At 39.0% G+C, this 23,345-nt stretch overlaps 2 protein-coding genes across 2 annotated transcripts in view; both read left to right on the top strand.

Moving 5' to 3' along the window:
- b3glcta (beta 3-glucosyltransferase a) overlaps window positions 1–20,408 on the top strand; it is a 103,004-nt gene extending 82,596 nt beyond the window's left edge. The window contains exons 14-16 of the mRNA XM_088345855.1: window positions 413–532; window positions 10,067–10,211; window positions 18,431–20,408. Coding sequence (XP_088201981.1) covers window positions 413–532; window positions 10,067–10,211; window positions 18,431–18,583 — 418 coding nt within the window. The 3' untranslated portion in view covers window positions 18,584–20,408. The remainder of the gene's footprint in view (window positions 1–412; window positions 533–10,066; window positions 10,212–18,430) is intronic.
- On the top strand, window positions 13,335–18,415 carry LOC148357451 (uncharacterized). The gene is made up of 2 exons (XM_088345856.1): window positions 13,335–13,487; window positions 15,846–18,415. The coding sequence occupies exons 1-2, from the start codon at window positions 13,439–13,441 to the stop codon at window positions 16,418–16,420; spliced, it is 624 nt and encodes a 207-aa protein (XP_088201982.1). The 5' UTR covers window positions 13,335–13,438; the 3' UTR covers window positions 16,421–18,415.
- Window positions 20,409–23,345: the final 2,937 nt, after the last annotated feature.

The raw sequence follows: 23,345 nt of genomic DNA, 5'->3' as shown, positions 1-23,345 counted from the left end.
AAGTGTCTCAACAATGAACATAGCTTGTTTAATGAGCTTCTGTATAAAGGATTATTTAACGAAAGCCAAATTGGATTTCTTTTGGAGTGAGACTGCGACCATGAACTGCAGTTAAAATTGTGTCCCATAAATACTGGACTGAACTGATCTGCATGTAACAAAATGATTTAAAAAAATTGCACAAGTCCTATTTTATCTCCGAGCCATTTGTACTCATGAAAAGAGCCACATATTCCCGACCCCTGCACTAGGAAATGCTAAGAAGCTGCGTCCGGCTTCAGAGACGCTTGATGCTGACCCTGCCTTAATAAATAAAATAAACATGGTCACTGTAATACAGCAGAAAGGATGAACTGCACTTATTTTCTTTTATGTGTGTGTTTTTTGCGTTTTTTTGTGTGTTTGTGCTCAGCCTCCCCAGGCTTCGATCCTTGCTCAGCTGCTACCGGCCATCCGAAGCTGTGTACCTGGGCGAGCGCTACGGGTACGGACTCAGCCATGGTGGCTATGGCTACATCACAGGAGGCGGCGGGTGAGCTTGCACAAATCTCGTTATCCTTTCTTTTGACAAAAATGTCAATCACTGTGATGAAGCTTGTGGGTTTGCAATGCAGATTAAGATGAGAGAATAAGGCCACTAATCATAAAAGATCCGTCAGCAGTATCTACATGCAGGATTCGTCCGGGTGCTTGAATTCCCTGAAAAGGCTTCAATGTCATTGTTGTTTTGTTTTCAAGGGAAGCAAAATGCTTGAGTTTTGTGTGAAGTGCTTAAAAATGCTTGATTTTCTTTTTGCCATTACCATGTTTCAGTCTGACTGAAACATTCAATAAATGAGTAATTTTAATTTTTTGTTTTTTCATGTGTGTGAAAATTACGCCGACACGCTGCTCTGGTGACTTGTCATTCTAGCGTTGTCATGTGAAGCGTTACCGTCCCCTATTGGTCGCACCCAAGAAGACAGTTCTATTTAGAAACCGCCTCTTTTGGCTCCGCTCCCAAATGCTCCTCAGATTGTTTATTTTATTATTATTATTTGGGGGGGTATTTTATCAATAAAACTTTGCACAAAATTATTTAGTAGTTAGTTATTTCATATGTTTTGCAGGAGATCCCTGAATGACACATGAAACTTTAACAAAACAAAAAAGGAAAATACAAAACAGTTTTAACTTTTACATACTGAGCAGATTTAAAGTTAAACAACAGCGGGACTTCCGGTGGCGCAATGAGGTAGACGGCAGCAAGGAAAGTAGCTCTGACAAAAATCACTAAAGATTAATGTAATACTTACTTGGAGGAAGACAGAAAGGGTACAAATTGTGACTCATATTTATGAGAAATTCTTTAACAAAACATGGTCAAGAAGGGGAAACTTGTTGAGGAAAAGGGCGCTAAGGAGAAAAAGATCGAGGGAGCAGAAGGAATGTCATCGGATGACGAAGGACGTGACCCGGCCATCCTCCATGAAATCCGTAAATTACGGCAAGAACACACGGAAGCAGCCCGGGAGAACAAGATTGCGATGACAAGACTGGAAAAAAGCATCGAAAAACTTCTGGAGCGCACTGGGTTGCTGGAACGGAGGGTGGAAAGCATGGAGGAGCCACATGCTAACACGGAAGAGCGAACGTCAAAACTAGAACAATTAACATTCTCCTTGCTCCAACAAACTGCCAAACTAGCAACAAAGTGTGAAGACTTGGAGTCGAGATCACGGCGGAACAACATAAGAATTCATGGGATTCCGGAGGGTGCCGAAAAAAACGACACAATCGGCTTCATAACAAACTTTATTAAATCGAACATTCTGACAACAGAACATATGGATGTGCGCATTGAGAGGGCACACCGCTCACTGGTGAACAAGTCTCATGGTAAAGCACTGCCACGGGCAATTATCGTACGTTTCACCGACTACGTAGTGAAAGAATCCGTAATGAAAGAAGCATGGAAGCAGAAGACAACGTACGAAGGCAAGACCGTTTACTTCAACCAAGATTACACCACAGAAATCCAAAAAAAGAGGAAACAAGTAAGGGACGTTATCAATAAGTTAAAGGAAAAGAACGTAAAGGCACAATCACCATATCCCGCCCAGCTGAAGATGTTTTTGGACTCAGGAACAAGAACATTCTCTACACTGATGGAGGCAGCAACATTGCTAAAAGAAATGGGGATCGAAGTGGAAGAGGACAACAGGGAGACACTGCAAAATATGTCGTCAAAGAACATTTGGACCACAGTGACCGGAATCGAGAGGAAGACAAGGGAACACCCCCATCATAGAAGGTGACTTACAAGCTCCTATGGAGCAAAACGAAGCCATATTCGGATTTGGGGAGAAAGAGTAAGGACCATATCTGCCCTTTCTATTATAAATTCAATAAGTTAGAAGTAAGTAAAATACCAAGTAAAATTGTTATCTTTAAATTAAAACAATGTATATATATTGGCATAGAGCTACTTTAAAATATTTAGTTAGTTATAACTATGGACGACGGTACAAAAGTTGTTCATGCACTGAGTGCATATTTCCAGGAGGGTAGCCACAACTCTCCAATTGGACTCTTGGAAGACATGGGTTTTTGTTTTTTGGGTGTGTTTTTTTTTCTTTTTGGTGGGAAATTATGTGTGCTTGTCAATATGTTTGTTAGTAATTTGGTTTGTTTTGTCAATGGAGGTGTTAGTAATTAATGTAGTGTTTCTGTATGCTTCAAAAATCAGTGAGACTCAATACAAAGCATGAGCAATCTAAATATTGTTTCATATAATGTACATGGGCTAAACCACCCCATCAAGAGAAAGAAGATATTGAATCAACTCAAGACATTGCAGAGCTCAATAGCCTTATTACAAGAGACACATTTGACCGAGATTGAACATAAGAAGCTAAAAAGAGAATGGGTGAACCAGGTGTTCTACGCATCCTATGGTAAAAGGAGGGGAGTAGCAATTTTACTTGGAAAAGGGGTGGCGTTTAAAGTCGAAAAAGAAGTGAAGGACAATCTGGGGCGATATATAATGATTATAGGGTCAATGGCCGGTTGGGAAATATCAATAATGAATGTTTATGCACCAGTTGAGGAAAAGGGGACATTTTTTCAAGTATTAGCTAAAGTAATAACCAACTGTGCGAAGGGAATGTTACTTATAGGAGGTGACTTTAACACTGTACAGAATTGCAAAGTGGACAAGTATCCTTCAGTACATGGAACAAATACAAAGAGGTCGAGGGTGTTGAATAACATAACTAAAGAATTGGGATCGATAGATCCATGGAGAGAGAAGAATCCCCAAACTAAAGACTATACTTTCTATTCAAACCCACATGGCAGCTATTCGAGAATTGATTACTTTTACATTTCAAGACAACATATGCATACAGTAGTAGAGTGTGGTATAGAGAATATTACTATAAGTGACCATTCTCCAATTACTTTGAAACTAAGTTTAGACAATGAACCCCATTTTAGGTATTGGAGGATGAATGTATCTCTCCTCTCAGATAAAAACGTAGTACAGGAAATAAAACGTTGTATAAAAGAATATTTCCAAATCAATGACAACAATGAGGTTTCTCCATCAATATTATGGGAAGGAGGGAAAGCTGTAATAAGGGGGAAATTAATTGAAATATCGTCCCGGCTGAAACGAATACGCTTAAAGAATCAGAAGGAATTGGAGGATAAGATTAAGGAACTAGAAGAAGAACATAAAAAAACACCAAGTGAATCCAGATTACAGGTATTAAAAACAACCAGAAGCAAATTAGATGAACTTTTGACAAATAAAGCAGAAGGGGCTCTGCGCTTTGTGAACCAGAGATACTATGAAATGGGCAATAGAGCCAGTCGACTGCTAGCCTTCCAACTTAAAAAGGCCCAAACAGATAGAATTATATCACAAATAAAACATCCTATCTCTAAACAATGTTTAGTAAAACCCAAAGGTATAGCAGAAGCATTTGCAGATTATTATAAAGAATTATACAAGGACTCAGAAAATGACTTAGATAACTACATGGCACAAAACTTTTTAGGAAAACTACATTTACCGACACTAACAGGGGGGGATACATTAGAAATTATTCGCCCCATTACAAAACAGGAAATACAAGATACAATAAATAACTTAAAAATAAATAAATCACCAGGAACGGATGGATTCCCGGGGGTGTTCTACAAAAGCTTTGAGGAAGAATTAACACCAGTACTGCAGAAAGTATTTAACTATGCTCTAACAAAAGGAGATCCCCCCAAATCATGGTCGGAAGCCATCATAACAGTCCTGCACAAAGAAGGAAAAGATCCAATATTGTGTGAAAGCTATAGACCAGTTAGTTTACTTTGTAATGATCTAAAAATTCTTACAAGCATACTTGCAAAAAGAATGCAGAAATTTATAGCGAAATTAATTAGAAATGATCAAACAGGGTTTATTCCGGGAAGGCAGGGTGCAAACAATATTAGGAGGATACTAAACATAATTACGAGCACAAAATCTAAGACCCAACCCTCGATGTTACTGAGCTTGGATGCACAAAAAGCTTTCGATGGGGTGAAATGGAGCTTCTTACATCAATCACTTATAGCTTTTGGCTTCCCTCCAATATTTGTTGAATGGGTGAAAATAATCTATAAAAATCCTAAATCTCGTTTTAGAGTAAATGGTCACTGTTCAGATTTCTTTGAAATCAAAAGAGGAGTCCGGCAAGGGGATTGTTTAAGCCCACTCTTGTTTGCAATAAGCATAGAACCACTCGCAGAATCAATTAGACAAAATGAGCAAATAAGGGGGATATTTGATGAAGGAGGAACAGAACATAAAATATCATTGTTTGCAGACGACCTGTTGGTAATGCTGGAGGAACCTTCGTTATCAATACCACCACTGTTGGAGAGCCTTAAAATATATGGAGAAGTAGCTGGGTATTCAAATAATGAGAGCAAATCAATAGCAATGATGATATCAGGAAAATGTCCAACAGATGTGATTGAAAGATTTGATTTTAAATGGACAAATAAAGGGTTTAAATATTTGGGGGTGACCATTACACCACATTCCACACAGCTGTTTGATGCAAATTATGGAATGTTGATAAAAGAAATAAGGAAAGATTTGGAAAAATGGGAAATTTTGCCCTTAAGTCTTATCGGCAGGATAGAAACAATCAGAATGAACATATTACCAAGACTATTATTTCTGTTTCAATCCCTTCCAATTCTGATCCCGGCATCCACATTTAAAATGTTAAATAAGTTGATAGCAAAATTCCTTTGGCAAAACAAGAAACCTAGAATAAAATACAAAACCCTGTTAGCTCCCAAAGAAAAGGGGGGCCTAGACCTACCCAATATTAAATATTACTATTGGGCAGCTCAAATTAAAGCACTCATCTTGTGGATTACTACAGACAAAGATACGATATGGGTGGACATGGAGCAGCGATCTTGTCCAAATATGCCTGTGGAATCGTTACCATACATATCAGTCACGAGGTGGAAGAAATTAAAAATCCAGAATGAATGGATTAAGGGAACTATTAAAACTTGGTCAACAATACAAAAAAAATTAAAAATATCAAGATCTGTGAATAGGGCTACCAAAATAGCGAAAAATCCAGACTTTAAACCTGGGGTTATGGAGGTAGGGTTTCAAAAATGGGCCCAAAAAGGACTGATGTTGATTACCCAAGTATTGGAAGCACAGGCAATGAAAACATTTGAACAACTCCAACAAGAATTTGACCTACCCAGAAATGATTTTTACAAATATTTGCAACTAAGGCATTACCTCCAGAAACACGAGGAATGGGGGAAAATATGTTAGGAGCCAACTAAGGTAGAGGAATTATTACTATCATATACAAAAGGACAATCAATAAAGGGGGTTATATCAAAACTATATAAAGCCCTGAGAAGGGATCTCAGTAATGAGGACATGGCAGTTAAGGAAAAATGGGAACAAGAAACTAATGTAGCAATAAAAGACAACGAATGGGAAAAAACATTGAAAGAGGGACACAAAATAACCAACAGCCCCACATGGAGGGAGTTTGAATGGAAAGTAAAAATGTGATTCTTCTATACACCCTCTATCACTTCAAAATATAAAAATACCTCGAATCTATGTTGGCGTAACTGTGGGGGGGTCGGAGACTTTACGCATATTTTCTGGAATTGCCCTGTAATATCAAATTTTTGGAGAAGTATCCAGAGAGAAATAAAATTAATCACTGGCTGGGAGTTGCGGTTGGACCCAAAGGCTTACATAATAGGAATTTTGCCAGAAGAATTACTATCTGGTCAACAGAAATATATACTAAGGGTAATGCTTCTGGTAGCAAAGAAAATGATCACAGTGTCCTGGCTGAAACCACAACCGCCTGACATAAAACAATGGAGAGACAAATTAAAGCAAATGTACATTATGGAAAAAAATCACTGCAAGACTTCAACTGAAACTTGACCAATTTGAGAAAAGATGGAAGCCTATCACACAAATTTTACTTGATGTCTAAACACCTCCCCCTATTTATTATGTGTGTTTTTTTTCTTTTTTTTTTCTTTCTTTGGGTGTATATTTTGATTTATTAATTATATATATATATATATATATATATATATATATATATATATATATATATATATATATATATATATAGTTCTTTTTGTATGGATTTATTGTATGAGCATTTATTCTTCTTTTCTATTAATAGCATTTTTTCTTCTTTGTTGTTCCTTCTGTTATTTATGAGTGTGTCAAGTGTATATATTTTGTGTTGATGTAAGATGGTGGAATCAAACCGCTGTCAAAATTGGTGTGAGAAATAAAAAGTTAAAAAAAATAAATAAAGTTAAACAACAACACAAATTCATTGAATATGCAAATACAAATTAAAATAAGTAAAACAAAAAGGCAAAAGATCAGCAGTCTCCAAGACTAGAAGTATGTGCCAGTAACAAGATGGCGACTTTATTTTAGTCACCAGAGTCAACAACAAAAAAACATTATTTTGCTCGGCACTGGATTTCTTATTTTGAACGTAGTGTAAAATTGAAAAAATGGCCTTGAAAGTGCTTGAATTTGTCCATGAAAAGGGTCTACAAACCCTGGAAGAAGCTACATGCTGTCAGATTTTTTTTTACTTTTAAGTGGCATTATTTGTACTAAAAATTAAAACAAAACACCTACAGTACTCCATATTGTGGTGTTATTCCTGTATGCTTTAATAATAAGACTGAAACACTGTAAAATATTATGTTGTCTATGTCTATGAAAATGAATATTCATATTTTATGAGTTCCTTAATAATTGTGTCACTATGACGCCGCTAATCTCATTGCACTATAGTTCTGAAGCACTTATAACTTAGCCAATCTACAAGCCCAATCTAGTAGATATCCTACTGTTCTTTATTTATCTTAGTTTTTTTTCTTTGAAGTATTTTATTACATGTTCATCTTGAAATAAAACAATGTGCAGTGTGTTATAATGAATATCTCTTTAATATAGCAATCAGGGGTCTCCAACATGGTGCCAATGGGCACCAGGGTGCCCCCTGGAGGCAACTTAGGTGCCCGCAGCCCTGTTCTTAAAATAGCTTGCCAGTGCTGGGTCATTGTGATTTTGTGGTAATTTTTTTTTTTTTTTTTTGTGATAGGCTTAGTCTATTTAACCATTTTCCCAATGATTAACCTCGTTATAATATAGTGACAACATAGTAATAACATGATAACCAGCTCAGTAGCCTAGATGGTAAGGCGCCCGCTTTGAGACTGGGAGGTCGGTGGTTCGCGCCTCGGCCGAGTCATTCCTAAGACTTAAAAAGTGGTTGGCGGCGCCCTCTGTTGGCTGCGGCTGCATCGGCTCGCTACAACGGGTCAGGTGTAATCGACATTTCGTTCTGTGTACATTGTTACACAGAATGACAATACAAGGAAATTATTATTATTATTATTATTATAAGTTCTTATTTAAGAAATGCATATAAAACTGGGTTCCCTTTGTGCTAATTAGTGACAAAAACATTCGGTCTCAATTGGAAAAATGTTGGAGACACCAGATCTAAATCTAGTAAATACCGTATTTTCCGCATTATAAGGTGCACCTAAAAGCCTTTATTTTTTTCAAAAACTGACCATGCGCCTTATAATACAGTGCGCCTTATATATGGATCAATTTTAACTCGCCAGGTCTTACAACAAAGGCAAGCAGCCGCCGACTAGATTTTTCCTTGTAGGCGATGTGATCCGCGGTGTATGCTGGGATACATATGCCGGTGTTTCATTTCCCAGCCAATGTGTCAATCATCATTTCAATCGATCACTATTGGCTAAAGTTATTCGGAGGTAAAGGAGGCGGATCCTTTTTATCATTTAAAGGCTCGTATAGGCTAAAGGGGCAAAACAAAGCCTGCAATTGGCCGAAAAAGATGAATGTGAATAGCAAGTTTGGTTGTCTACGGCATAGAGAAAAAATGTATTACTATTCTGTATTTGTAAATATTTTACTCTCCTGGATTTACTACACTCACGGATATAAGAGGACCATGGTTGCACATTATTATTGAACGCAACAACTTCGGTGAGCTACTATGGCTATATTTTTTCCCCGTATCTTGTTTCAGAGTCATCTTGATGTTTCTGTGATGGGTCTTTTTTTAAATTAAACTCAATTCCAAGTGTTTATTTTCATATACACAGTAAAGTTGCGAGCAAAAAACTAAATAGAAACTAAGGAATGGTTTGCATTTCTTGAATCCCCAAACTTTAACCTTCCGAATGATATTTGGAACGATGCATTTGAGTGATATCGTACAGAAACTGTTTCCGTATATGTCTGAGACACGTACAGTATTTGCTCCTTTGCAAGCTTTCGTAATGTTAAGGGGGTAATAAGTTTGACTGAACTATCTGACTGTTTTGTCGACGTTCCCATTGTAATAACATAATCCGGTGCGCCTTATGTATGGAAGATATAGGACCAAAAACTATTTTTTGTGGGTGCGCCCTCTAACCCGGTGCGCCCTATAGTGCGGAAAATACGGTAATCCGGTAAATAAATTCCAAATCGCATGCTTATGTGTTCGCACGTCTCTTATAGGCCCTGAAACAGCTGAACCAATGTTCGTTAACATTTACACAGTTGTAGTTTAGGCTTCTGGGAGTGATTTTAGCTAGGTTTTGTGTCAAGCCACCACTAATAAACCCAAATGCCGACTAAATGAAACAAAATCGATAAACATCTGCTTTCGTTAACAAGCAGCTATGGAAGTGCATTCAGCAATGCAGCTTTTTGGGATTACCTAGTGGCTTCTTGGCGCTCTTTCAACAAACCATGGCCCAAAACACCTCACCCATGTAGAATGCACAGGAATGCCAAGCCAGGCATTGTTGTTGTGAATAAATAAAACACGAATTTCAAAGATATTTTTTTTTCCACATAACAGTGACAAGAAAAGATAAGTTAATTCTGTGACACAGAGATTAGGAACCTTGTTGGCTCAAAAGAGGCATCAAAGCAAAATATAATAAAATATGAACATAGATTTGAATAATGTGCAATCCATGAAAATACATGAATATATCTGAAAATAAATACATGAACTATCATACCAATGGTAATTTTTAAAAATATTCCTAGGTCGAGAAATTTGTATTTTTTTTACATAGCGGAATCAATACCTCGTAGTCATTGCCATGTTTGCATGGCATCTCATTTGTCACTGTTGTTTCTTCGCATTAGACAATACAGTGTCATTTATTGGTCAAAAATTACACAATGTACCTTAGAGACAAAATTAAAACAAAGCTGGCAAACCACTTAGCCAGAAAAGAGCTAATTCTTCAGCGCAATTATTTTCACTATGTGACATTTGATGATCTGATTTACTCTATGAAATACTAGTTATGCCAGAGCCTGTGCACGCCATACCTTCCTGAATCCCGATTTAAATGATGAAAAAGAAAACACAAAAAACAATTTCAGAGATGTGTTTTTTCACATGACAAATTGCTCTTGAGCCCTCGTGCATACCTGCTAATGTGTGTTTGAGTGCAGCATGGTGTTCAGCAAGAAAGCAGTGCAGCAACTCCTGAAAAGTGGCTGCAAATGCTACAGTGATGACGCGCCGGACGACATGGTGCTGGGAATGTGCCTCAGTGCTCTCCAGATCCCTGCCACACACTGTCCGCTTTTCCATCAGGTGATACATTATCTTCCGCTCACCACTAGCTTCTTAGATTGATAACAAATTAATTGGCTCCATGAGGACTTGAGTTGTTTGTCCAATGTATTCCCTTTTAAAGTTCAAAGGGACTGTGTGTTTTATCTTGCACCTCCTAATGATAAAAACAAACAAAACTCTGTTTATTAAAAAAAAAAAAAAAAGATTGATGTAAATAATTAGCAAAAAAAAAATATAAATATTTGCAGGTCGATCAATTTATTTTTAGGACTATAAGTAGCTCCGGAGTATAAGCCGCACCAGCCAAAAAATGCATAATTAACAAAGAAAAAACGTGCATCACATGCAAGTCGCACGTTTTGGGGGGAATTTATTTGATAAAATCCAACAGCAAAAAACAAATATGTCGTCTTGAAAGGCAAGAAAAAAAGAAAAAAAAACGTTAGGTATACTAACATTACATGTACTTGGATATTTTAGGCCACGCCCATCAGTGACAACGTAACATATTTAGAGTTATTCAGATAACTGTCTGTAGCATAGAGAGCATGCTTAACTCAGCTTCACTCAAATCACTTAATCCAATTAAATATTCATCTTAGGTGTTATTTTTCCTAAACAACTCCTCCAACTCGGAATGGAATGATAGGCCGCTTCCTTCTTCTGTTTTGAAACATGCATTTATCTTAGTTTAAATATATTTAATGTATGTACGATATTTAATTTGGGATATTTCATATAATATATTTTTTTCTCATGTATTTTATCTAGCGAATATGACAATTTATGTTTAAAATACACATAGATTGTATTTTTTGTATTTAAATATTCTTTCCTGATCTTGGTTCAAATAGGTCTTAAAATAAAATTGTATCTCATTTTATAATTGATGAATAATAGTTTTTTAAAAATGATAAACAAGGTAAAATACATAAATTAATAATAATATATAATTAAAACATAAGATATAAGATAAAATTGTTTATGTATTTTTTCTCATCTTGGATGAATTTTTTTATAAATAAGAAAATTGTCTCCCTTTGTAAGTAAGATGTTTTAAACAAGATACACTTTATAAAATACTAATGAAATAAGAAAAAAAGGGAATTTATTTGTTTATATTTTAAGTATTTTTTCTGATATTGGTTTAAATATTTATTAAACTGAGCTAGTAGTGAAATATTTTGGGGGTGCGGAGGAACGAGATAAAATATGTGACTAATATTGTGAATAGATAGATACTTTATTCATGCCCGTAGGGAAATTCACACTTCCAGCAGTCTACCCTGTTGTTTATTAACAGATTTACATGATGCCCAATATGTGTAACAATAAAAAATAAATACAAAAATAATAAAACATATGAAATATAGCAAAAGTATCCTCAAAATGAGCAAGACTGTATTTATTAAATACAATTATTATTTTTAAAAACAATAAGATCTATGAAATAAAATCTAAAAAAGGTAAAAGAGAAAATATCAATATCCTTAAAATGAGCAAATTGTCTTCAATCAAATCAGTAAGATCTTATTAGATTTTTTATTTGAAACGACTGATAAAATATCCATCCATTCTCTGCACCTCTTATCATCAGTAGGGTTGGGGGGAAGATAAAATGTACCGTAAATTCCGGAATATAGAGCGCACCTGATTATAAGCCGCACCCACCACATTTCGGGAGGAAAACCGTTTTTTGGAACCTGTATATTAGAATGCATATTAGCTGCATGCGCCCACATTGAAATAATGCAATACAAACACGATATTAACCCATACCCGATACAGTCCAAAACACACAGCCGGCAAAATAAACGGAAAATGATACCAGTACTTATGATTTAATGCAGACCTGTAGAGTCCAGGTGCCCGTTGAAAGTAATCCAAGGAAAAAAGTGTATATTTCCAAAGGTAAGGGTGGGAAAAATATATATCCACTATTGTCGGCCGCGTCCACAAACACGTCTCACCTTTACTCCACTTCCCGTCAGCCCGCGTTTGCCCCGCCCCTTCTTTCTCATTTGCTCGTACAAAACATCAGAATAAGTTTCTAAAATAAATACATTACAAAAATATACAGTTGCAAATACATATTATAAATGGTTACACATATTTACAAAGAAAGACGGTACACCGAGAGAGTTTTCAAAGCTTTAGTAATAATATTATAACTTTCATCCCAAACCATGCTTTTGAAGGGTAGCAAAACGCTACTAGTAACACGCTCGCAACACAGTAAACAACTCTGTCAAAAAAAAACATACCGTTCTTGTAGTAAGCACGGTAACGATAAAAACTCATATTGATGGGATATGATATAATGAAATTGTGTGTTAAAATGTGAAAACGTCATATTATCAGATAAAACAAAATTGTGAACATGCTTAATTGCTGTTAAGATTGTCGAGAAAAAATGTTCAAACCTCACATTGTTTATTTGATGTTACTAGTGTCAATAAAATTGTTCAAACCGTTATATCTGACGTCATCAAAGTTGTCCTCCTTCAGTATGGGAAAGATACTTTGTCATATAGACGTCGTCCCACGCTCCCTTATTCAAAAACACGCTAGCATTACGCTCGGAAAGTATAGTTTACATGCGGTAGCTCTGTTTCCTTCTATATCGGACTGCTCGAATGCGTTTGGCTTGAAAGTTGCGTCATGTGCCTTTCCTTTTGCAATTTGCATGATGAGGACATGTCTACGCTAATTTAATTTGTGCACAAGCTAAGAAGTTGCAGTCTAAATCTTACCTTTTGTACTCGAGCGCCGCTGGCGGCCGTTAGAAAAATAACATAAATTGGCCGCCTCACTGAATAAGCCGCAGGGTTGAAAGTTTAGGGAAAAAGTAGCGGCTTATAGTCCGGAATTTACGGTATATCATATTTTTGAAAACTTGATTAAATATATTAAGTGTATTGTTACCCAATACAACATCTATTGCAGCCTGGCCAGTTGAATGGGAATTGCCACTTGTGTGGCCCTGTCTCAACGTTTCTTGTTTTTCTTATGCTAAGGTTTTTGAGTTAAACCTTGCCCGCGTGCCGATGTCAGATTAAGGGACTGTGGTGTCGTGTAATACACTCCCCTTCCTGCGGTGTCGCTGTATACTAATGCGCAGCCTTGTACTTGTGCTTGAGAACTACCGAAGGAGAAGTTAAGTAACACTCTATGAATGTACCGTCCGTGCCTGTCTCTCAATCCGACAACAACCCTACTACATACACAACATATTGGCGGCGAGGATGACTTGGATCAGAATCTCACAACCCCTTGCTTTGCTTGAAACCCCGGGTGAGCCTATGATGTTGTACACTACGTGGATTCAGATGTTCGAAAATTACCTGCAAGCATTGACTGCTAACGAAATGCCAGACAAACGAAAACGCGCACTACTGCTGCACTGTTTAGGCACAGAAGGGCAGAGAATTTTTCTTTCCCTTCCCGACACTGGCACTTCTTACAAATCCGCCTGTGATGCGCTAGAGAATTTCTTTGTACCATCAATGTCAGAAGCTAATGCTATTGCTCCTGTGCACGTGCCCGACGTTCCTGTGAAGCTTGTGCAACAAAGAGATAAAAGGAATCAGAGCAGTATGCATACAAAGCGCTCGAGAGATAGAAGGAATCAACACAAAACCTGCTACCGTTGTGGCTCCAACTGTCATCTAGCAAATGACCCCAATTGCCCTGCTAAAAATGCAAAATGCAACCAATGTGAAAAAATTGGACATTTTAGTAAAGTGTGCCGCAGCTCAATTCCTTCTCGATCAGTAAGAGAAGTTACTGTCCCAGAACTTACTGTGTGTCATGTAGCCCCTACAGCTGCAGTCCCAAAGCGCCTTACGTGTACAGTTGCTCTCCATGCGAATGATGAACAGTCTATTACTACTGACCTGCTTCTGGATACTGGTTCAGCAGTCTCAATTCTGTCAGAGAGAATTTACAGACAATCATTCATGCACTTGCATCTCTCAAAGCCTACTGTACGTCTGGTGACCTACATGAAGAAGCTAATTCCAGTGTTGGGCTGTCTTCAACTTACTGCTACATACTGCAACCAGAGTGCACATACTGACTTCTACATACAGGGAGTGCAGAATTATTAGGCAAATGAGTATTTTGACCACATCATCCTCTTTATGCATGTTGTCTTACTCCAAGCTGTATAGGCTCGAAAGCCTACTACCAATTAAGCATATCAGGTGATGTGCATCTCTGTAATGAGAAGGGGTGTGGTCTAATAACATCAACACCCTATATCAGGTGTGCATAATTATTAGGCAACTTCCTTTCCTTTGGCAAAATGGGTCAGAAGAGGGACTTGACAGGCTCTGAAAAGTCAAAAATAGTGAGATATCTTGCAGAGGGATGCAGCACTCTTAAAATTGCCAAGCTTCTGAAGCGTGATCATCGAACAATCAAGCGTTACATTCAAAATAGTCAACAGGGTCACAAGAAGCGTGTAGAAAAACCAAGGCGCAAAATAACTGCCCGTGAACTGAGAAAAGTCAAGCGTACAGCTGCCAAGATGCCACTTGCCACCAGTTTTGCCATATTTCAGAGCTGCAACATCACTGGAGTGCCCAAAAGCACAAGGTGTGCAATACTCAGAGACATGGGCAAGGTAAGAAAGGCTGAAAAACGACCACCACTGAACAAGACACACAAGCTGAAACGTCAAGACTGGGCCAAGAAAAATCTCAAGACCGATTTTTCTAAGGTGTTATGGACTGATGAAATGAGAGTGAGTCTTGATGGGCCAGATGGATGGGCCCGTGGCTGGATCGGTAAAGGGCAGAGAGCTCCAGTCCGCCTCAGACGCCAGCAAGGTGGAGGTGGGGTACTGGTATGGGCTGGTATCATCAAAGATGAGCTTGTGGGGCCTTTTCGGGTTGAGGATGGACTCAAGCTCAACTCCCAGTCCTACTGCCAGTTTCTGGAAGACACCTTCTTCAAGCAGTGGTACAGGAAGAAGTCCGCATCCTTCAAGAAAAACATGATTTTCATGCAGGACAACGCTCCATCACACGCATTCAAGTACTCCACAGCGTGGCTGGCAAGAAAGGGTCTAAAAGAAGAAAAACTAATGACATGGCCTCCTTGTTCACCTGATCTGAACCCCATAGAGAACCTGTGGTCCCTCATCAAATGTGAGATTTACAAGGAGGGAAAACAGTACACCTCTCTGAACAGTGTCTGGGACGCTGTGGTTGCTGCTGCACGCAATGTTGATCGTGAACAGATCAAAGCACTGACAGAATCCATGGATGGCAGGCTTTTGAGTGTCCTTGCAAAGAAAGGTGGCTATATTGGTCACTGATTTGTTTTTGTTTTGTTTTTGAATGTCAGAAATGTATATTTGTGAATGTTGAGCTGTTATATTGGTTTCCCTGATGAAAATAAATAATTGAAATGGGTATACATTTGTTTTTTGTTAAGTTGCCTAATAATTATGCACAGTAATAGTCACCTGCACACACAGATATCCTCCTAAAATAGCTAAAACTAAAAAAGCCCCACTCCAACTTCCAAAATATTCAGCTTTGATATTAATGAGACTTTTGGGTTCATTAAGAACATGGTTGTTGTTCAATAATAAAATTAATCCTCAAAAATACAACTTGCCTAATAATTCTGCACTCCCTGTAGTTCCTGACGGTACTCCACTACTGGGAATGGACCTGTTCACTGCACTTCGCCTCCACATACAAGATGGGCAGATTACAACTCCTGCTGCATCGGAGATGAGTCACTCTGTCAACACTACAAATGCTTTAGGCGTTGCTACAGGTTTTATACACAAAGTTAAAGTGCGTGCAGACCTCCCTCCAGTCCAGGAAAAGCTACGCAGACTCCCATATGCCGTGCGTGACAAGACGTCTGAGGAGCTGACAAAACTGGAAAATGATGGCATCATGGAGATGGTGGCTGCTGTGTCTCCTGATTTTGCTGCAGTCACTGCTGATGAGCTCTCCAGTGCATGTCAGAAATGTCCAGTGCTACAGAAGGTGCGACACTACATACAGAAGGGATGGCCTCGTACTGCAAAAGGCCTTGACCCCCTCATCGTGCCATACTTCCGTGTGCAAAATGAGCTTGCCTTGCAGAACAGTGTCATTGTGCGTGGCACTCATCGTGTTGTGATACCACAACAGCTACAGGAAAAAATGATCCAACTTGCTCATGCCACACACCAAGGATCGTCCGCACAAAACAAAGACTGAGAGACTTGTACTGGTGGCCTGGAATGGATTCTCACGTTGAGCTTGCCATCAAATCATGCACCACCTGCTTGCAGCATGACAGCCACTCCAGCAGCCACTCCAGCAGCTCCCGTGTTATTTTCGATTGTTCTCAGCTCAGGGATGCTGCTGGAAATGTGAATTTCCCTTCGGGGATGAATAAAGTATATATCTATCTATCTATCTATCTAAAACCGCAACCACACGTACTGCACCATTACAGCCTGTGCCTACCCCAACTGCTGCCTGGGAAAAGGTTGCTGTGGACATTGTTGGTCCTATTCACTCTGCGCCTGCTGATTGCCTTTTCGCCATCACCCTCATTGACTATTACAGCCGATGGCCTGAGATTGCCTTCTGCTCAAATGTTACTTCTGCCTCTGTTATGACTTTTCTTTCCATTGTGTTTAGCAGAGAAGGTAATCCACAGGAAATTGTTACTGACAATGGCCCTCAATTCGTGTCGACCGAGTTTGAAGCATTCCTTAGTGACAGGAACATCACACACCGTCGCAGCTCTGTGTACTACCCACAAGCCAACGGTGAAATTGAGCGTTTCAACAGAGTCTTCAAGGACTGTCTACAAACAGCCAACATCGAAGGTAAACCACTGAAAGCCTTCTTCACTGAGTTTTTACAGACTTACAGAGCCACACCACATGCCGTGACTTCAGTATCCCCTGCTGAACTGTTGCATGGTAGACCAATGAATACAAAGCTTCACATCACAGGTCTTCACTCCATGCGTCCCACTGCTGACAAAGGCAACATGCTACAAAACATAGAAAACAAACAACGGAAGTCAAAACGATACACCGACAAACGGCGCGGTGCAAAATCACCCAGCTTCCAGATTGGCTCTGCGGTTCGCATCCGCAAACCTGGAATCATTGCCAAAGGACACTCAAAGTTCACCAATTCACTGACAGTGGTAGCCAAAAAGGGTCCAGCCACTTATCTGCTGTCTGATGGAAAGGTGTGGAATGCTTTCCACCTTGCCCATTCTTCCACCTGTGCTGCTGCTTCAGCGCCACAGCCTCCTGATAATGATGCTTGCCTCCTGCCAAGCAACCAAGGTGCTGAGCCACCTGAAACTGAAACTGTGACCTCACCACATCCCTCTCCGATTGCACCGAGAATACGACATGCTCCTGCATGGCTTCAAGATTATGTGACTTAAAAAAAAAGATACAGAAAAGATGTGGTGATGTTTAAAAAAAAAAAAAAAAGACATGATGAATGTTCATTGTTTTAAAAAATTATCATGTTTGTTTATGATGTGATCCTCATACAGTCTGTTTAAGTTTACAAGGTTTACACACTTTTGCTTACCGATATTGACAGTATACTTCCTTACGTTATTGCTTACCTTTGATAAATATTTACCTCTAATCTGGTAATGAATATTGAAATGTATGTTTTCTATAAGCTCATACTTACCGAAGAGTTATTGCATGTTTCAGTCCTATTGTGTCCTATTCTAACAAAAAGGGAATATGTGGTGTTGTGTAATACACTCCCCTTCCTGCGGTGTCGCTGTATACTAATCCGCAGCCTTGTACTTGCGCTTGAGAACTACCGAAGGAAAAGTTAAGTAACACTCTATGAATGTACCGTCCGTGCCTGTCTCTGAATCCGACTACAACCCTACTACATACACAACAGGGACGGTGTAATTGTGGCCTGTGCAGTCCTTTGATATTTTTTTGTGATTAAGTGCTATATTACTTGACTTGAAAATGAAAAATGTGAAAAATAGAAGATAAATAGATTCTTAAAATTAGAAAAATATTTTATTTGTTTTGGAAAAAATAAATTACTTCAAAATAAGAGAGGAAAGAAAAAGAAAAAGAGAACACATCCCAAATTTTCTGACAATGACATTATAATTGATTTTTTGCCGGGTAATTTCAAATCTGCAGTTTGTATGCCTCTTTTATGAATCATAATTCTGCATTTTCTGATTATCACACAACTCTGTCGTCCTTTAAGGCTCGACCAGAGGACTACTCTTCGGATTTGCTGGCTCACCAGGTGCCCATTTCCTTCCACAAACACTGGAACATTCACCCTGTGGATGTTTATAACAAATGGCTCAAGGACGAACCACACGATGACGAAAGAATCGGCAAGACAGAGCTGTGAATAATCGGATTGCACATTTTCTTCATGTTACGTCACAGCTGGCAAAGGTCAAGGTAGAAAAATATGAGGACAGGAATATGAGTATTTATCCCTATATAAATATATATGTACAGTGCCGTGGAAGAGTATTTGCCCCTTTCCTGATTGCTGTGTTGTTGTTTTTTTTAGTAATAATCATTACTATCACAAAGATTTCAGATCATCAAACACATTTTAATATCACACTGAGACGACCCAAAGAAATTCAAAATGCAGTTTTGAACTGTTGATTTAATTTATTAAGGCAAAAAAAAAACTCTGGCTTCATGTAAAAAAGAAATTGCCTTCTGTACCTTATAGCAAGTTGGGCCACCTTTGGCGGCGATAACAGAAATCAAACGTGTGGGATAATAGGAAATGAGTATTTTACAGTGCTTTGGAAAAATGTTTGCCCATTCTTCTTTGAAAAATTGTTTGAAGGATTTTCTGGCGTGAACTTCCCGTCAAAGTTCAAACCACAGATTCTCAATTGGATTTAAATCCAGACTTTGACTTGGCCACTCCAGAACCTTCATTTTGATTTTTTGAGACATTCAGAGGTGGACTTATGGTGGTGCTTATCGCATTGTTGTATGCTGCATGATCCAAGAGCGTTTGAGTTTGAGCTCATGAACTGATGGTCAGACATTCTCTTTCAGGATCTCTTGGTAAACACCATAATTCATTATTCCATCAAACACAGCAACCTTCCCGGTCCTGAGGGAGCAAAGGAGCCCCACATCATCTCACTGCCACCACCATGCTACACTGTTGGCATCATGTTGTTTTTGTCAAATGCTGTGCCTTTTTTCTCCTGTGTAACGGGCTGCACACCTTCCAAAAAGTGAAATCACCACAAAATATTTCTCAAAGTCTTGAAGATAATCAAAATGATTTTTGGAAAATGTGAGATGATACTTTTTTTTCCCGAAAGCCTGGGAACTCCCATGGATGTCATTTTTGGCCTCTGACTTTCTAATGGTGGAATCATAAACAGTAAATTGTCCGGGGCTGATTTTCTACCTCAGGACCAGAACAACATAACATAGTTGTTGTTGTTGAATTGGTATAATCCTAAATAGCGCTTAGACTCTCATCTGGGGGAGTTATTGGTTCACCTAAGAAGAATTCCAGTCGGCGTTGGCGCCACCCAAATTTTGCCATCTTTGGAGAGAAGGATGGTGGCCGAACTGTAATCAGATGAGATCATTAAGATCTTTATTTTATAACTGGGACTTTTCCTCTGGGTTAGGGCAGGAAGAAATAAGGTTTTGGTCTATGCTGGGGGGTTGGTATTGATTTACCGGAAAACTATTTCTGGTATATCCTGAAGGAGACCGTCCGGCCATCAGTTTGTGCCCTAGAACTTGAGCGCTAATGGATCATGCAGCCGGACAATGACCTCAAGAATACCAATAAGTCATCCTCTGATTGGCTCTAAAAAAATGAAGGTTCTAGATTCCTGATTTAAATCCAACTGAGGTGCTTTGGTGTGACCTTACCGGGAAGTTAATGCAAGAAAATACTCCCACTATTGCAGATTTGAAATTATTTTGCTAAGAAGAGTGGGCCAAAATCTCTAAGCACTGTGAAAGACTCATTTAAAACGTAAAACACACTTGTACTCTATAACATATGAATAAAATATATTTTATGTTGATAATATGTGTATTTGCCCTCATGTAGGTTTTAGATGAGATGATGTTGTCATAAAAGTCCGTAGTTTGCAATACTGTAGTCTTTGATCTGTGCAGCCCTTTGAGACTTTCTGATTAAGGGCTATACAAATAAACATGACTTGACTTGACTTGAATTTTCAATTATCATAAACATTTGGTTTCTGGGGCAGCACGGCGGCGCAGTGGTTAGCGCTTGTGCGGCACAGTTCATGTCATGGGAACCTGTCGTGGGTTCAAATCCAGCTCCAGACTTTCTGTGCGGAGTTTGTATGTTCTCCCCGTGCTTGCGTGGGTTTCCTCCGGGCACTCCGGTTTCCTCCCAAATTCCAAAAACATGCATTTCAGGTGAATTGGCCGGTCCAAATTGTCCCTAGGTGTGAATGAGCGAATGATTTCTCTGTCCACGTGTGCCCTGCGATTGGCTGGCAACCAGTTCAGGGTGTCCCCTGCCCACTGCCCGAAGATGGCTGGGATGGGCTCCAGCCTCCCTGCGACCCTAATGAGGATAAGCGGTACGGCTAATGAGATGAGATACGATTTGGTTTCTGTTATTGTTGCTAAAGCTGACCCAACTCTGTACTAAGTTCAAGGGTCGATTACTCTTTAACATAGGGCCAGATATGCCTCAATTTTTGTGTGCCCTAATGAATGAAAACAACATTTTAAAACTGCATTTTGTATTTCCTTGGGTTGTTTCTGTGATATCAAAATTGATTTGATGATCTCAAACCTTTTTGAGTGACAGATATGCCGAAAACAAAGAAATCAGAAAGCGGGAAATACTTTTTCACATCACTGTATATAAACTAATTGATATTATTAAACTATTGTTTTAAATGCACTACAAGCCACAAATGCTGTCAAACCTCTTTTGAAATAAATGTTTCCATTTCTAAGAATCACCTTTTATTTAAGGAATGGGCCAGTACCGATACCAAGCATTGTAACAGGCTGATATTTGACTTTTTGTCAGTTTTTATTGATGTATATTCATTGCTACTGGATTGAAACAAAATCAATTGAATTAAGAAGAAAATGTATTTGAAAAGAAAAATGGTTTGCCGCCATCTTACTTCTATTGCTGCTCGAATGAAGGTAAATTGTCCCAGTGCTGCTTTTAACATTTAACGATCACTTAACGCAGACAACTCAGCCCCAAATATGTTGGTCGCCATGTCCTGACATTCGGGCATCTTCCACTTTTTTTCCAAATGTTCTTTCTCAAGCCACTCATATAAGCCTCTCGGCTGCTCTTGCTTAATCCTGTCGTGTCACTCACTTTCCACAGCCTGTCATGCAAGAAAATGTCGCTGAGTCCTGTGATTCAGGCATCAGGAACATTTTTTCCCAGTGTTTCCTTATTGAGACGGTTATGTGAGCCATTTGGCTGCACTTTATGGCTCACCACTAACCGTTGTTGTCATTGTTAGCTGCTCCTGCTTTGTCTTTCAATGTCACCTTCCACAATAGTCGTGCAAGCAAATGATGCCGCATACTGTGATAGTTATCTTTTCACTTTTTTTAATTGTTTCCTCCTCTAGCCTCTCTTAATAGCCACTTGGGTGCAGCCATGGCTATTCACTAACCATTATTGTTATTCTTAGCTGCTCATGCTTTGTACTTTAGTTTCACGTGTTTTTTTTAAGTTAATCTTAAGGATTCAGGGCTAACCACTCTACTGAGACAGCTCTGATTAAGGTAACCAATGATCTCCTACGGGCAATGGACTCCGGCGCATAATCACTTTTGCTGCTGCTGGACCTTAGTGCTGCATTTGACACAGTGGACCATAATATCTTGCTAGAACGGTTGGACAAATGGATTGGTCTCCCAGGAAACATCCTCTTATGGTTCAGATCCTACCTCTCAGATAGGACACACTGCGTTAAATATGGCGAATTGACATCTGAGCCATTTAGTGTTACCTGTGGTGTTCCGCAGGGTTCAGTGCTTGGCCCCCTTCTCTTCAGCATTTATATGCTTCCACTAGGTGATATTATTCGCAAGTATAATATCAGTTTCCATTGCTACGCAGATGACACTCAACTCTATCTCCCGATGGAGGAATCTGCCACACTAAACTGTGGAAATTTGGAGGCCTGCCTCACTGAGATAAAAGAGTGGATGTCACTCAATTTCCTGCGTCTTAACTCTGAAAAGACTGAAATGTTAGTTATTGGTCCATCTAAGTCCCGTGACTTATTCTCTAAAACCGCTGTGAACATCGACAATTGCCACATCACACAGAGCGACTCACTTAAAAATTTAGGTGTCATTTTCGACCCCGATCTGTCCTTTCAAACACATGTGAAGAAAATTACTAGAACCGCTTTCTTCCATCTTCGTAACATTGCTAAAATTCGTCCTATACTTTTTTCAGTCGGATGCGGAAATCATAATTCACGCGTTTGTTACCTCCTGTCTCGATTACTGTAATGCACTACTTTCAGGTCTTCCGATGACTAGACTCAAGAGTCTTCACCTGGTACAAAATGCTGCAGCGAGGCTTTTAACTAGGACAAAAAAGTACGATCACATCACCCCAATTTTGGCTAACCTGCATTGGCTCCCTGTTAGCCTAAGATGCGATTTTAAGGTTCTCCTATTACTATACAAAATCATACATAGACTTTCTCCCTCATATCTTTCAGATCTGATTTCCCCCTATGTCCCAGCCCGAAGCCTTCATTCCGTGAGCGCCGGTCTCATGGTGATCCCAAGAGCCAAGAAGTGTTCCGCCCGGTTCGAGAGCGTTCTCCATCCGGGCACCGGTGTTGTGGAATGCTCTTCCCCCTGAGATCCGATCTGCAACCTAAGTGGAAATGTTTAAATCTAAGCTTAAAACTCACTTCTACTCTATAGCATACGATGAACCTAAACTTCTTATATGTAATAACTTGTGAAGCCCTTTGAGACTATTTGTGATTAAGGGCTATACAAATAAAAATGACTTGACTTGACTTAAGGTAACATCGATGGTTCCTGTGAGTTAGGCATTTTTGACTTTTACACATTTTTCATTCTCTAGCCACTCACGTGATCAACTTGGCTGAAGGCTATAGTTT

The sequence above is a fragment of the Urocampus carinirostris genome, chromosome 10, assembly GCF_059441175.1.
Source record: "Urocampus carinirostris isolate Australia breed hairy pipefish chromosome 10, RoL_Ucar_1.0, whole genome shotgun sequence".
In the NCBI taxonomy this organism is placed as follows: Eukaryota; Metazoa; Chordata; class Actinopteri; order Syngnathiformes; family Syngnathidae; genus Urocampus; species Urocampus carinirostris.
The sequence above is the reverse complement of the archived record's forward strand: the minus strand, read 5'-3'. Positions and strand labels throughout refer to the sequence as shown.